The sequence below is a fragment of the Symphalangus syndactylus genome, chromosome 11 (genome assembly GCF_028878055.3).
Source record: "Symphalangus syndactylus isolate Jambi chromosome 11, NHGRI_mSymSyn1-v2.1_pri, whole genome shotgun sequence".
NCBI classification, from domain to species: domain Eukaryota; kingdom Metazoa; phylum Chordata; class Mammalia; order Primates; family Hylobatidae; genus Symphalangus; species Symphalangus syndactylus.
The window spans coordinates 68290565-68304398 of NC_072433.2; the positions used below are offsets into that span (position 1 = coordinate 68290565).

The following is a 13834-nucleotide window of genomic DNA, read 5'->3' on the forward strand; positions in this document are numbered from 1 at the left end:
AGGGGTGTCAGGAAATTGGCCTCCTCACGGGACCCTTTACCCCAGTCAGGCCAGTCAAGCTCTGGTCTCAGGAGCAGTGCTGCTGCTGATCTGAACTGCCCTCCTTAGCCTGTCCAGCCATCCTCAGAAGAACCTTTGTGACCTTGTACCTTCTCTGTGCTCTCTCCGTTGAACTCCTGAGGCCTGAGAGCTTATGTCACACCTTTTCTAGTTGATTCCTGGCAGGTGGCATTGTATCCTAATTATGAGTCTTTTTCCAACTTGTCTATATGCACCCTGAGGGTGGGACCATGTCCTTGCTATGTTCAGCACATAGGAGGTACTCTGGAAGTAGCTACTTACAGAGGAGAAAGAAAAAAAGAAAGGATTAAAAAAACCCAACTCAAGTGGAAACAGCTGTTTTAGGTCTCAAGATTTAAATGTCTCAGTGGGCTTTGTAATACTACTGTGAAACCTTGGTGAAATTAATTATGTCTAGTTAATTGTGATTTTTTTTTTAAGGACCCAAATTTTAAGTGGCAAAAGCAAACTTTTCTAGGGATTTAGTAAAACAAACTAAAATAAAATCCTTCCTGGGTAAATACCTAGAGTGCAGTGCAGGTTCATATCTGTCTCCAGCACCTTGTTCAGTGTTGTCATGAGAGCATTGGTTTATAAAATGGTAACTGTGGAATACCAAAGGAAAATTAAGTCATCTTCACCATGTTGTATTTCCCAAGGCAGGAAAGTATGCAATTATATTTTAAAGATGCTTAGATAAGCGTACATTTCAAAAGAATCTTCTGAATAATTTATTCTTAGGTAACCAAAAACTATAAATGATCCCTTTTCTGTGTAAAATGTCAGTACTTCATTCTGTATGTATGTATTCATCTGTCAAACATTAAATGAACACCTGTTATGAGCCACATTGTGCTAGGTATATGTGACATTTAGAATCAGGGTATATGAAATAACAATTTGTCACAAATAATTGTCTAGTTAATAAAACTTGTTTTCTGGTCTTTCTTAGACTGATATGAAAACCAAAGGAAGTTTGCTGTGGGTTTTAGACCACACTAAAACTTCATTTGGGAGACGGAAGTTAAAGAAGTGGGTGACCCAGCCACTCCTTAAATTAAGGTAAAAGGAATTCTTTTTGGGGTGTTTAATCTGAAATTATAAAATTGTGAAATTAAAGGCATTTTAAAACCAAGGTTACCATTGTTTTTAAGAACACAGTTTTAAATTGGAGAACATTTTATTTTATAACTGAGCAATAGACTGGCTCTCTAATATTACAAGGATTTTTTTCCTCATTCTCATGAATGAGTCTGCTTGGCAGATTGGCAGACATAGGGCGTTGTCCCAGGATAGTGAGGAGAGATGCCTTTTGTGGAGGGCTTTGAAGGCTAGACTGAGGAGTTGATAGCAAGAGGGAGTTCATTCAGTGATTCTGAGCATGGGGCTGATATCATCAGAGCTGGGCTTGTGTGCAGGAGGGGACTAAGTGGTAGTAGTAGTGGGGTCAAGTTAGCAAGTTCATGGAGAGGTGCCGAGGACCTGAGCTACAGCAGTAATAGCAAGGAGTCCAAAAGAGGGGTTAGGTGTGAAATGCTTAGAAGAGTAGAGTGAGTAAAGTTGGAGCTCCCTAAGGGAAGATACTTGAATCCAGTGCCTAACATACAGTGATTTCCAAGGTTGTCTGCACATCGGAATCACCTGGGATGCCTCACAAAATACTCATGCCTGTGTCCAACCCCCATAAATTGTGATTTAATTGGTTTCCAGCATGACCAGGGAGTTGAGATTTAAATTTTACCCAGATGATTCTGATATGCAGATAAATTTGGAGATTTTGACCTAGAACAGTGCCTGGCACTTAGTAGAAGCCCAGTTAATGTTTATTGAATGAAAACTGTTATTTATTGCACACTTTCTATTTACTGGTGTTTAATACTCAAAATCACCTTCTGAGATAGGTCCTTGAAATGAGGAATCAGATTCAGAGAGCTTCACTAACTTGCTCAGTGTTTCATATCTGGTAGAGATAAATATAAGATTTAAAACCAGCATTGACTCCAGAGACCTTAGCAGGAACAAGCCATTATCCTGCATAGTTATACCTCTGGCTAGACCAGAGTGAATATGGCATGATGGTGAAGAGAACTGCTATGTGTTGGCTCTGTCAACTGAGTGAGTCACTCCCACTAATCCTCAGTGTTCTCACCTTTGACATGGTGGAACACCTCATCACAGCGTTGCTGTAAGGAATAAAATTTTGATCAAGCTCTCTATCTTACACCACATAGTATGCTAGGAGCTTTATGAGCATTGTCTCTTTTAAACTGCACAGCAGCCTCACTAAGCAGATGCTGTTATTAGCCCCGTGTTACTCTGTGATTAATAAATAGTCACTATTTTCGATAAAAGATTGCAGATGTTAATGTTGGTGATAGGCTTGAAGACACTGTTACGGGTTTTGCTGTTGTTTTCTTCTTTTTCTTTTGCAATTTGTTTTTTTTACAATGCCAACTTTAAAAGGTCACTAAAGTTAACTGGACAATAATCTAGGCAGACATCACTTTACAAAAAAGAGGGAAAGCCCAAAATGCCGCCTTCTATAGAGAACCCACAGTACAGTTTTATTCAGAGCAAAGAAAAAAGAAACTTGATCATACTAAGAGAAACTCAGCCATAGGTTTGGAATCTGTATTCACACCACACATTCACTGAGGACAATATTCTGCTCATAACGATTGATTTGCTGCTGCATTTCTCTGCTCTTTGTCTGATATGAACAATTATAAACAGAGCAGGGCAGCTAGTATTTGGAACAGTCCTTACAGTGTGACGGCGTCAAGGACATTTCACTTCTGTTCACACCGCTGGTTCTCTTCGCGTACCTGGGTTTCCTCTTCTTCAGTAAAGTCATTTTTGGTATTGGAAGTCTTGCGAATCTTCTCAGGACTTTTCTCCTTGATCGTATTGGCAACAATCTTGCATGTAACCTCAAGCAAACCTTTGATGTCTAAGTAGTTTGCAGGCAGAAGAAGTAGAAAAAGTATTCCTTGATCGACTTTCAGGAATTGTTGGTCCTAAGGAGGGATCTCCTCTGTTCGTTTTCTTTGTTCGCATCATCCTCGGGAGGAGGAGGGCCATTTTTGTGGTGGGTACACCACCAAATGACCTTTTAAAAATATCGCTGCATTAACTTTGGTAGAGGAGCTGGGTCATTATCTCCATCCGTTCTCAAATCTTCCAACATGGTCTTGATAGTCACAGATTGTTTGGCAGTTTCCACATTGAATATCTCCCCATCAGAACTCAGCACGTTAATTGACGGCATGGTGTTTGAGCTTAAGGAGACCACTGGCCAGAGGCTCATGAGAGCAGGGCGACATCAACAAAGAAGAGGAAAGCAGAGGACAAGGACACTCAAGACATGGTTTGGATGATGATGATTACCAAATCTTTTCAGATTTAGTGGATCACTCCGATTTCTTTTCTTAGCCATAAAGACCTTAAGACATGGGAAACTGATGAGGTAAAGAAGAAGTCCTGAAAATGGAACTATCTCCTTTAGTTCAGCGTTCTAATGAAATAAGCAGACCTTGTAGAGCAGACGCAGACAAGATGGCTTTCTGTGGACAACAGTGTAAGGGATGCAGCATTGTGGCTGCTGGAAAGGCTGCCTAAACATCTACTACAATTCTGACTGTGTTTTTGCTTACTTGTTACAGCAGAAACAGACTCACTAGCAGACTTTTCCATGTCAATTAAAATTTTTTATTTCCAATGTTAAATTTCTTTTTTTGTGTACCTAGGATTAATCTGAGATAAATCTAGTAGACCATGTTGTCTGTTGTTAGGCGCCAAATCATGTATCTCTGGGGATCCTACCTTCCCAGAAAGGCAGAGAGAAAATATGCCAGGCATTCAACACTGATGTTTTCAAGTATGAACTTTTCACTGACCTAACACTGATGTTAGCCAAAAACAAACACACGAAACTTTTCTTTGCCCTTTTATTTTAGGTCATGGTTTTTAAACTTTTATCCTCCTAATCTATTAAAATCGATTTAAAAAGAATTCCAGTTTAATTTTAATGGCACTTGCAACATATTCCAAACAAATACCTGGAGAGAATCTGCTGATTAGTCAGTGGCTCAGCTATATAATTAGTCATGTACCACATGACAACATTTTGGTCCTTGGGGGATTGCATATACAGAGGTGTTTTCTATGTTTAGAAATGTTTAGACACACAAATACTTACCAGTGTGTTACAGTAGCCTACAGTATTTAGTAGAGTAACATGCTGTCCAGGTTTTGGCCTAGGAGCAGTATACTGTACCACATGGCCTAGGTGTGCTGTGGGCTGTACTATCTAATTTTATGTAACTATATGCTCTGTAATGTCCATAGAATGACAAAATTGCCTAACGATGCATTTTCCAGAGTGTATCCCCATCATTAAGTGAGGCATGATGGTGTTGTTATTTATACTGACATAAGTGCCTTGCTGATCACATCGGTGGCTCATCCAGACAAATATTCTGTCTCTGACGTTGACTGCCAAAGGTTAGTTTAGGGTCTGGTTTTCTACAGTGAGATCGTAGAACAAATAATGGATGAGAGGGGATTCAGCAAAATAATGCATATCTCCCCAGGTTCTGCAAGATCCCGTTGTTTGTCAGTCATCCATGAATTCTCCTAAATCCTTTAAGCTCCTCTTTGTATTTTTATCTTGTTCTAGCTCTTAAGGGCAAACACGTAGTTCATAAGTCTAGGATCAGGCATTCAAGTTTCAGAAGACTTTCCACTCCCGTCACTTTTTATTCTATAAAATGGTCTCTTTGGTGCAAAATTTTACTAGTGACTTTTAGAAAGTAAAAATGGTTTTTACTTTATACTTACTGACTGATTCAAAGAGTTCGCTTAGATTATTGAGGCTGGATTTGACTGTACTGATAACACATTAGCTTTTATAAATAGGTTATTTTTTCTTATGTGTTCTCACCTATAGTTTTTATCAGTTCTGCTAATTTTAGGCAAGAAGATTCTTCAATGTAGTTTTTTTTTTAAAATAAATGAATGTCACATTGGCATGCCATTATTCTTAAGGCCTTTTAAAATTAGATTATATTGAATTCATTTTTTTTGAGGTTCTGTCTTTGGACTTCTTTCAGTTGATATAGTCTTGTCAATCTTTTATTTACACACACACATACACATGCACACACACACACCCGTATGTATGTCATTGGTTTTGTCAAAAAGCCTGATAATGCAAATTCTCCTTGTAAATATTGGTAGAAGAGAAAAAAAGAAAACCGTGAGATGCGTCTGTGTTCCGGACTCATTGGTGGGATATATGGGATGAGTCTCTAAAATGGTGAGTTAAGCAAAATAATTAGTTTCCAAGGCAGATTTGTTTATCTTAGAGGTATTCCACTTTCAGTAGCATACTATATATTTTAAAAATAAAAAGAAATTTAGTTTCTTTCATAAGTACCTCTTTCTTCTACCCGTACTTTACATTTTTTAATTAAAAAATTTGTAAAGTTTTATCTTTAATTGACAAATAATTGTATATATTTGTATTAGTCAGGGTTCTGTAGAGGGAAAGGACTAATAGGATAGATGTATATAAGGAGTATTGACTTACATGATCACAAGGTGAAGTCCCACCATAGGCTGTCTGCAAGCTGAGGGGCAAGGAAGCCAGTCTGAATCTCAAAACCTCAAAAGTAGGGAAGCCAGCAGTGCAGCTTTCAGTTTGTTGCCAAAGGGCAGAGAGCCCCTGGCAAACCACTGGTGAAGGTCCAAGAGTCCAAAAGTTGAAGAACTGAGATTCTGATGTTCAAGGGGAGGAAGCATCCAGCACAGGAGAAAGATGGAGGCCACAAGACTCAGCCAGTCTAGTCCTTCCACGTTTCTCTGCCTGCTTTTATCCTAGCCACACTGGCAGCTGATTAGATGGTGCCCACCCAGATTGAGTGTGAGTCTGCCTCTCCTAGTCCACTGACTAAATGTTAATCTCCTTTGGCAATACCCTCACAGATACACCCAGGAACAATACTTTGCATCCTTCCACCCAATCAAGTTGACCTTCAGTATTAACCATCACAGTATTTATGGGGTACAATGTGATATTTCATTACATATATACATTATAGAATGATCAAATCAGGCTAATTAATATATCTGTCACCTCAAACATTTATTATTTCTTTTGGTGAGAACATTTAAAATCCTCTTTTAGCTATTTTGACACATATACAGTGCATTAACTATAGTCACCATACTATGCAATAGATCACCAGAACTTGTTCTCGTCTAAACAAAACTTTGCACCAGTTGACCAGCATCTCTCTTTTCCCCATCTACCCTCTCCCCTAGCCTCTGATAACCACCAATCTGATCTCTACTTCTATGAGTTTGACTTTATTTGATTTTACATATAAGTGAGATCATATGGTATTTCTCTGTCTGTGCCTGGCTTATTTCACTTTGCATTATGTCCTCTAGGTTCATCCATACTGTCAAATGACAGAATTTCCTGCTTTTTTTTCTTAAGGCTGAATAGCAGAGTGTGTATGTGTATGTGTATGTGTGTGTGTGTGTGTGTGTATCACATTTAAAAAATCTGTTCATCTATTGGTGGACACTTTGGTTGATTCCATATCTTGACAATTGTGAATAATGTGGCAGTGAACATAGGGAGTACAGATATTTCTTCAACATACTGATTTCAATTCCTTTGGATATATACCCAGAAATGGAATTGCTGGATCATATGGTAATTCTATTTTTAGTTTTTTGAGGACCTTCCATACTGTTTTACAAAGTGACTGTACTGATTTATAATACCACCAACAGTGGACAAGGGTTCCCTTTTCTACACATCTTTACCTATACTTGTTATCTTTCATCTTTTTTAATAATAACTAATCTGAAAGGAGTGAGGTGATATATTGTGGTTTTAATTTACATTTCTCTGATTAGAGATGTTGAGCATTGTTTCATTTATCCATTGGCCATTTGTATATCTTTTGAAAATTGTCTATTCAGATCTTTTGCCCATTTTTAAATAGGGTTATTTGTTTTCTTGTTATTGAGTAGTTTGAGTTCCCTGTATATTTGGTGTATTAGCCCCTTATCCAGTGTTTGATTTGCAGATATTTTTTCCTAGTCTCTGGGTTGTCTGTTTACTCTGTTCATTGTTTCCTTTGCTGTGCAGGAGACTTTTAGTTTGATGCAATCCCATTCGTCTGTTTTTGCTTTTGTTGTCTATAGTTTGGTTCCTGAGCATCCCAAAGCTTTTCTCAAGTCTTTGCACTTGTTAGTCTTTGTACTTTGTGGTCTCTCTATGTAGAATATTCTTCTGTTTCTCTTTAATCTTTACAGGGTTAACTGCTTATACTTGAGGTCTCAGCTTAAAACGTTGTATTAATATCTTCAGAGAGGTTTTATTTGACCTCCTAATCTAAATTATGTAACTTATATCACTTATTGATAGCATATAGGGTTTATCATGATTCTTACCTGTGTTTACTTAATATGTATGAGGGGTCTTACATTATCTGTACAAGGGGCCTTCAGAAAGTTCATGGAAAATGCATATTACGAAAAAACTTTGCATAGATTTCAAAAAATTTTGGCACCAAAATAAACTCATACTAACTTGTTAGAGCATGTCTCAATAGGATGAAGTTTGAGGCGTTAACAGGGATAAGATATCAGATTGCAAAGGAGGAACTGGTACCATTCCTTCTGAAACTATTCCAATCGATAGAAAAAGAGGGAATCCTCCCTAACACATTTTATGAAGCCAGCATCGTCCTGATACCAAAGCCTGGCAGAGACATAACCAAAAAAGAGAATTTCAGACCAATATCCTTGATGAACATTGATGCAAAAATCCTCAATAAAATACTGGCAAACTGAATCCAGCAGCACATCAAAAAGCTTATACACCATGATCAAGTGGGCTTCATCCCTGGGATGCAAGGCTGGTTCAACATATGCAAATCAATAAATGTAATCCAGCATATAAACAGAACCAAAGACAAAAACCACATGATTATCTCAATAGATGCAGAAAAGGCCTTTGACAAAATTCAACAACGCTTCATGCTAAAAACTCTCAATAAATTAGCTATTGATGGAACGTATCTCAAAATAATGACAGCTATCTATGACAAACCCACAGCCAATATCATACTGAATGGGCAAAAACTGGAAGCATTCCCGTTGAAAACTGGCACAAGACAGGGATGCCCTCTCTCACCACTCCTATTCAACATAGTGCTGGAAGTTCTGGCCAGAGCAATCAGGCAGGAGAAGGAAATAAAGGGTATTCAATCAGGAAAAGAGGAAGTCAAATTGTCCCTGTTTGCAGATAACATGATTGTATATCTAGAAAACCCCATCGTCTCAGCCCAAAATCTCCTTAAGCTGATTAGCAACTTCAGCAAAGTCTCAGGATACAAAATCAATGTACAAAAATCACAAGCATTCTTGTACACCAATCACACACAAACAGAGAGCCAAATCATGAGTGAACTCCCATTCACAATTGCTTCAAAGAGAATAAAATACCTGGGAATCCAACTTACAAGGGACATGAAGGACCTCTTCAAGGAGAACTACAAACCACTGCTCAATGAAATAAAAGAGGATACAAACAAATGGAAGAACATTCCATGCTCATGGGTTGGAAGAATCAATATTGTGAAAATGGCCATACTGCCCAAGGTAATTTATAGATTCAATGCCATCCCCATCAAGCTACCAATGACTTTCTTCACAGAATTGGAAAAAACTACTTTAAAGTTCATATGGAACCAAAAAAGAGCCCACATCACCAAGTCAATCCTAAGCCAAAAGAACAAAGCCAGAGGCATCACGCTACCTGACTTCAAACTATACTACAAGGCTACAGTCACCAAAACAGCATGGTACTGGCACCACAACAGAGACATAGATCAGTGGAACAGAACAGAGTCCTCAGAAATGATGCTGCATATCTACAACTATCTGATCTTTGACAAACCTGACAAAAACAAGAAATGGGGAAAGGATTCCCTATTTAATAAATGGTGCTGGGAAAACTGGCTAGCCATATGTAGAAAGCTGCAACTGGATCCCTTCCTTACACCTTATACAAAAATTAATTCAAGATGGATTAAAGACTTAAATGTTAGACCTAAAACCATTAAAATCCTACAAGAAAACCTAGGCAATACCATTCAGGACATAGGCGTGGGCAAGGACTTCATGTCTAAAACACCAAAAGCAATGGCAACAAAAGCCAAAATTGACAAATGGGATCTAATTAAACTAAAGAGCTTCTGCACAGCAAAAGAAACTACCATCAGAGTGAACAGGCAACCTACAGAATGGGAGAAAATTTTTGCAACCTACTCATCTGACAAAGGGCTAATATCCAGAATCTACAATGAACTCAAACAAATTTACAAGAAAAAAACAAACAACCCCATCAAAAAGTGGGCAAAGGACATGAACAGACACTTCTCAAAAGAAGACATTTATGCAGCCAAAAAACACATGAAAAAATGCTCATCATCACTGGCCGTCAGAGAAATGCAAATCAAAACCACCGTGAGATACCATCTCATACCAGTTAGAATGGCCATCATTAAAAAGTCAGGAAACAACAGGTGCTGGAGAGGATGTAGAGAAATAGGAACACTTTTACACTGTTGGTGGGACTGTAAACTAGTTCAACCATTGTGGAAGTCAGTGTGGCGATTCCTCAGGGATCTAGAACTAGAAATACCATTTGACCCAGCCATCCCATTACTGGGTATATACCCAAAGGATTATAAATCATGCTGCTATAAAGACACATGCACACATATGTTTATTGCGGCACTATTCACAATAGCAAAGAGTTGGAACCAACCCAAATGTCCAACAACGATAGACTGGATTAAGAAAATGTGGCACATATACACCATGGAATACTATGCAGCCATAAAAAATGATGAGTTCATGTCCTTTGTAGGGACATGGATGAAACTGGAAAACATCATTCTCAGTAAACTATCGCAAGAACAAAAAACCCAACACCGCATGTTCTCACTCATAGGTGGGAATTGAACAATGAGAACTCATGGACACAGGAAGGGGAACATCACACTCTGGGGACTGTTATGGGGTGGGGGGAGGGGGGAGGGACAGCATTAGGAGATATACCTAATGCTAAATGACGAGTTCATGGGTGCAGCAAAACAACATGGCACATGGATACATATGTAACAAACCTGCACATTGTGCACATGTACCCTAAAACCTAAAGTATAATAATAATAAATAAAAAAATAAAAAAATAAAAAAAAAAGAAAAGAGCTTCTATCAGAACAACATGAATTCTGCTAAAAATTAAGGCAAGAACAAACGTCATATTTATGGTGAAGCCTGGGTGGAAGAGTGGTGAAATCATTAATGCTTTGTGAAAAGTTTCATGAGACCTCAGAATAAACACCACACATCTGCAACCATCTGATTTTCGACAAACCCCATACAAACAAGCAATGGGGAAAGGATTCTCTATGTGATAAATTTTGCTGTGAAAACTAGCTAGCTGGAAACTAAAAGTCCAAGATCAAGGCATCCTTCTGAGGCCTATCAGGGAGAATCTGTTCTGGTCCTCTCTCCTACCTGCTGGTGGTGTGCTGGCACTCTTTGGTGTTCCTTGGCTTGTAGATGTAGCTCCTTGATCTCTGCCTTCATGGTTACATGGTGTGCTTGCTGTATATATGTCCCTTCACACAGTGTTTCTTAATAAGGACATGGTCATATTGGATTAGGGGTCTACCCTTACTGCAGAATGACCTCATCTTAATAATTCCATCTACGATGACCTTATTTCCAAATAAGATAACATTTTGTGGTAGTGGGATAAGGACTTCAGCATATCTTTTTGGGGGTACACAATTCAACCCAAAACAAATAGGCCCATTTTTTCCAGATTTTCTTCCTTTTGGCACATGTAGACTGATTATACCCATCTCTTCTACTAGAAACAAGTGTTTTAATTATTATTTAAATGTTTTGCGCATTTATTCAATGTCTGATGTGAGGTTGTAAATAACCATTGAATTTTGTAAAATTGCCAATCTTGTGCAATTTTGTGTTTGTAGTACAGTTCTCTGAAAAGTTATTCTCTTATCTTTGACAAATATCCTGGACAGTATCTGTCCAGGTGAAGGTATGTATGCAAAATGTTACATTAATTTTAGAGATGAAAAAGAAACATTTATATATACTTAAAAATAAAGGAAAATGCCTAGGAAGAAAGGAGCAGAGGTCTGAATCTGAGATTCGAAGAAAGAAAAGTAGCCAAGGTGGAATGGGAGAAGAGCTGAGGTCTAAGAGGTAAGGTGTGTTACTCTGGGAACATGTCTTTGTATAGGACAAGCAGAGGACTTAAACCTCTGAGGGATTAAGGGAGTAGAAAGAAAATGTCAGGCTACTGAACTAATCTCTAACTGTGCTTTATTTTTTATCTGTATTTTTTTCAGCTATCTTCAGAGATATTCTATTTTAGAAATAAGAAAAACTAAGTCTCAGTTTTTCCAAGGTCATCCAGCCAAGCACATAGGGGACCTTTTGAAAGCATAGTTTTAGAGTTAATGATACTTCAGCTTGAGTTCTGATTCCCTTTTGTCACTTTGGAGAAATTATGAATTTGTATATACCTCAGTTTCTTCACCTGTAAAATGGGAATTAACTACCTACCTCATTGTGGTGTTGTGAGGACCAAATGAGACAGTATATGTAAAAGGATTAGTGTGGTTCCTCATAACAATTTTTTGGTCAAGAAGGTAGCCATGGTCTTTAGAATACCAGAAAGTTGGAAGCAGTGTAATTATTAGTAGGGAAAGGGAAAATAAATTGTCTGGTTATATATTGGAATATTATACAGCAGTTAAAATGAATGACTTAAGTCTACATGTATCGACATGGATAAATCTCAAAAAAGCAATTTTATAAAAGAACACATAAATGATACCACTTATTTAAATTTTGTCACACACAACATCCTGTTGTGTGTCACACACAACACCTGTTTAGGGGTTCAAACAGAAGTGGTGTTTTCTTGTCACATAGGCAGTCATGACAATAATAACTTCTGGGAATGAGAAAAGGGATAGAGATACAGGTAGGCTGGTGTTTTACATGTATTTGCAATATTTAATTTTTAAAAAATTATACAGAAAATATACACACATGAATTTTTTATATTGTACTGCTATTCGACCTTCACTACCATCATAATCAGGTGAAAATGAGACCCATGCACATCTGTCTAGAAAGCCCATGTTGAACTTGAGAGCATCTGTTTTCCAGCACATCTTGCATTAGAAAGACAGAAGACAGCCATCAGATGACCAAGGCTTCCAGGGATGGCAGGGGGAAGGCTGGGTGCTTGCACTGTCAGTTTCTAGGATCTGCCCAGGTCATTTCTTTTCCTGAATCTGGTGCTTGCCTGTGTTTTCTTTTGCCTGTAGCTACCGTCAGGAATGTAGGGAGACTTTGCGAGGATTACTGGTGAGTAGGTAGAGTCTTTTATGGGGGCGTACTCTCAAAATAATATAACCATGAACAATTGAGGAATTTTTTTTGTGGTCCCTTTTATTTAATGCTCTAAACTTGACTAAGTCCTGGGAATTGAGGAAGCTCAACCTCACGTTCTGATTGACTAAGTAAATGCTAATGTGTTCGTTAACACAAAAGGCAATGCATTGGTTAGGGAAGCTAGCTGTTAACACAAAGACCCCAAAAAGTCTAATGGCGCTAATGGTGTGAAAGTTAATTTCTTCTTTTTTTTTTCTTTGCATAAACAATCCATGGCCTTTCCAGATTGGGGGGTGGGGTGAGACTCTCATCACATAGGCAGTTAGGAACCCCAGAGGCTCTTCAGTCTTTTATTTTTTATTTTTTATTATTATTATACTTTAAGTTTTAGGGTACATGTGCACAATGTGCAGGTTTGTTACATATGTATACGTGTGCCATGTTGGTGTGCTGCACCCATTAACTCGTCATTTAGCATTAGGTATATCTCCAAATGCTATCCCTCCCCCCGCCCCCCCACCCCACAACAGTCCCCAGATTGTGATGTTCCCCTTCCTGTGTCCATGTGTTCTCATTGTTCAATTCCCACCTATGAGTGAGAACATGTGGTGTTTGATTTTCTGTCCTTGCGATAGTTTGCTGAGAATGATGGTTTCAAGTTTCATCCATGTCCCTACAAAGGACATGAACTCATCATTTTTTATGGCTGCATAGTATTCTATGGTGTATATGTGCCACGTTTTCTTAATCCAGTCTATCGTTGTTGGACATTTGGGTTGGTTCCAAGTCTTTGCTATTGTGAATAGTGCCACAGTAAACATACGTGTGCATGTGTCTTTATAGCAGCATGATTTATAATCCTTTGGGTATATACCCAGTAATGGGATGGCTGGGTCAAATGGTATTTCTAGTTCTAGATCCCTGAGGAATCGCCACACTGACTTCCACAATGGTTGAACCAGTTTACAGTCCCACCAACAGTGTAAAAGTGTTCCTGTTTCTCCACATCCTCTCCAGCACCTGTTGTTTTCTGACTTTTTAATGATCGCCATTCTAACTGGTATGAGATGGTATCTCATTGTGGTTTTGATTCGCATTTCTCTGATGGCCAGTGATGATGGGCATTTTTTCCTGTGTCTGTTGGCTGCATAAATGTCTTCTTTTGAGAAATGACTGTTCATATCCTTCACCCACTTGTTGATGGGGTTGTTTTTTTCTTGTAAATTTGTTTGAGTTCATTGTA

At 38.3% G+C, this 13834-nt stretch overlaps 1 protein-coding gene and 1 pseudogene across 3 annotated transcripts in view; one reads left to right on the plus strand and one right to left on the minus strand.

Moving 5' to 3' along the window:
* Positions 1-13834, plus strand: part of MSH3 (mutS homolog 3) — a 235127-nt gene that overhangs the window by 86277 nt on the left and 135016 nt on the right. For all 3 annotated transcript variants that reach the window (XM_063612172.1, XM_055298178.2, XM_063612173.1), the window contains exon 12: positions 1013-1122. In XM_063612172.1, the coding sequence (XP_063468242.1) occupies positions 1013-1122 (110 nt within the window). The remainder of the gene's footprint in view (positions 1-1012; positions 1123-13834) is intronic.
* Positions 2599-3328, minus strand: LOC129492854 (S-phase kinase-associated protein 1-like; annotated as a pseudogene).